The sequence below is a fragment of the Glossina fuscipes genome, unplaced genomic scaffold (genome assembly GCF_014805625.2).
Source record: "Glossina fuscipes isolate IAEA_lab_2018 unplaced genomic scaffold, Yale_Gfus_2 147, whole genome shotgun sequence".
NCBI lineage: Eukaryota > Metazoa > Arthropoda > Insecta > Diptera > Glossinidae > Glossina > Glossina fuscipes.
Window position 1 is genome coordinate 1802328 of NW_023998490.1, and position 2385 is coordinate 1804712.

Here is a 2385-nt window from a genome sequence, read left to right on the forward strand (position 1 = left end):
ATTCTAAAACTAAAGTTTTAAGACTTTAGTACAATTAGTAGACAAAACAAATTAAAGTTTGTCATGTGTACGGTGAAGGTCTTGTGTCGTTTTTGTGGAAGTCGTGTGTCAATTTTGTGGAGGTCATGAGTCATTTTTGTAAAGGTCATGTCGGACTGCATTGCATATTTTAAAATCTCTGTTTTTTTAGCATCTAAGGCTATCTATCGGCTTTATTGGAAACTTAACCGCACTTGAGGCTTAAATATGCGATCATTGAGCTCTTAATCGAGACCTTTGCCTACTCGGCCACTCGGGCGGATAGATTTTTTTCTTAATTATTTGTGTTTGCAATGAATTTTAAAAAAATTAAAAGAAATAAAAAAATTTTACATGGTTTCGATACAAGGCGGGCGGTGCATATCTTTTTGATATATCTAAGCTTAAATTACGTTATTCTGTATGTGATATTTTAGTTTAAATAAAAAAATAAAAAAGTTTCGTATAACACGGTTTCAAGATAGCACTGTACGTGTTGGACGGGGTACAATAATCTCTGGTACTGTCTTCACCTTGTCATAAGATTTACTTATTGTTTTTTGGATAGATTGCAATTTAAATATGGAATAAAAGAAACAAGAAAGTTCCGTCAGATATTTTTCGAAAATCTCAAAATTGAAAAATCTATATATGAATAAATAAGGGGGAAAAAAGTGAAATAAAACTAAAATGAAAAAAATTTGTACATCTAGCCAAGAAAAACTCTCAGTCGTGACAAGCATCAAACGCAAGCCTTCGCAGTTGGCCCTAGAGTATGTTGGCGGCTTATTAGGCGAAGTTGACAACTAAAAGTTGTAGTTATAGGTGTGCCATCAGCAATAGGCAAGCGATAAGAAGAAAATAGCTAATGGTATATAAGGCCTTCGGTCAAGAGAAAAAGAAATTGAATTCATTCATTCATCACCTATTTTTACAAAGGACTCTTTGGGGATTAAATATTTTGTAATTGTATTCACATTGGCTAAGGTTTTTCTTTATGAAAGCACAGCTCCTTCAAGAACGGATAGGAGCATTAAAGCTTATTTTAATTATTAAAGCCGGTTAGCCAACGTCACCGTTCGTCGACTTTATCAAAAACAAAGTTTCTAATGACGGTAATGCTGTAAGCAATAAATTATTTTTGTACGGTGGGAACTGAACAGGTACGCTCCAAACTGGATGACTTAGCGCAAAGAGCAAAAACTGTTAGAGGCAAAGGCAAGAACCATAAAAGAGTTGCGAAAGTAGATATCGATCTAAAATTTTGTATAAACATTGACCAGATATTATTCCAAAACAAATACCTTGGTGCAGTTATGCACTACCTTTAAATTTAAGACATCTAAGATCCAACTGAAGATGTAAGAATATAACTTTCTTATTCTTTACATTTATCGTCGAGAGATGGAAGTTTTACTACATTCTTATTAATGCTAAATAGCTGCTCTGAGAGCTGAAAACCACTTAAGACACTTGAAACAAGAGTGTGAAGATGAATTCATTTAAATGCCTTTGCATTTATATTGTGTATCCTTTTTTTTTTTAGGTTGACAATTCGCCATGCGTTTTGGAAATACTTGATACCGCCGGTACAGAACAATTTGCTTCAATGCGAGATTTGTATATAAAAAATGGTCATGGTTTTATTGTGATGTATTCCCTAACAAATCATCAAACATTTCAGGTAAGTAGGTCCTGTATGATCTATCATATTTTGGAGAGTTTTGAAAAACTATTTAAAGCGATGAGATTAAATGACAGACTATCTTCCAACCACTTGGGGGGTGTGTCCGGTATTCACGTAAAGCGTCACCGGCCGGAAAGAAGCGAGAAAAAGGGAAAACATAGGGAGCAGATGACGGCCGCAGCCTGGTAGGTGTGAAGAATCAGTGCGAATGTTTTAAATTCAAATTTTTGCCTTCCATTATTACATGTTATAACGGTACGGTTACATGTTACACGGTACGATATGTTTCTTTTCATATTATGGTTTTAAAAAATTTTATGGCGTCGCAAACGTAACTGTATTAGCTGAAAACAAAAAAAATTTTATATACTTTGTGTGACTTATGTATCAAGTTCTCTTGGCAACTGTGTGGGTGGTAAAACCGCGACTCGATTTAGTTGAATTATAAACTTGACGCGAACAGCATTTTTACGGCGAAAGTTACGGATCTAAACCATAAGCATCAAAATTTTGATTCCTTAATTAAGGAAAAAGCTTGACCTTTTGAACTGTAATTGAAGTTACTGTCCTACCTTGCATGCATTCGAACTTAATCTGAAGAGCATTATTTGTCATATGTGATACTAAAGTTTTACGTAATCTATCCTCTATGGTGAGCATTATTATTTTTTAAAATTGGT

General features: G+C 34.2%; 1 protein-coding gene across 1 annotated transcript in view; it reads left to right on the plus strand.

Moving 5' to 3' along the window:
* The window catches only part of LOC119641275 (ras-related protein Rap-2c), a 6849-nt gene extending 4759 nt beyond the window's left edge, over positions 1-2090 (plus strand). The window contains exon 2 of the mRNA XM_038039870.1: positions 1565-2090. Within this exon, the coding sequence (XP_037895798.1) occupies positions 1565-1894 (330 nt within the window). The 3' untranslated portion in view covers positions 1895-2090. The remainder of the gene's footprint in view (positions 1-1564) is intronic.
* The last annotated feature ends 295 nt before the right edge of the window (positions 2091-2385 follow it).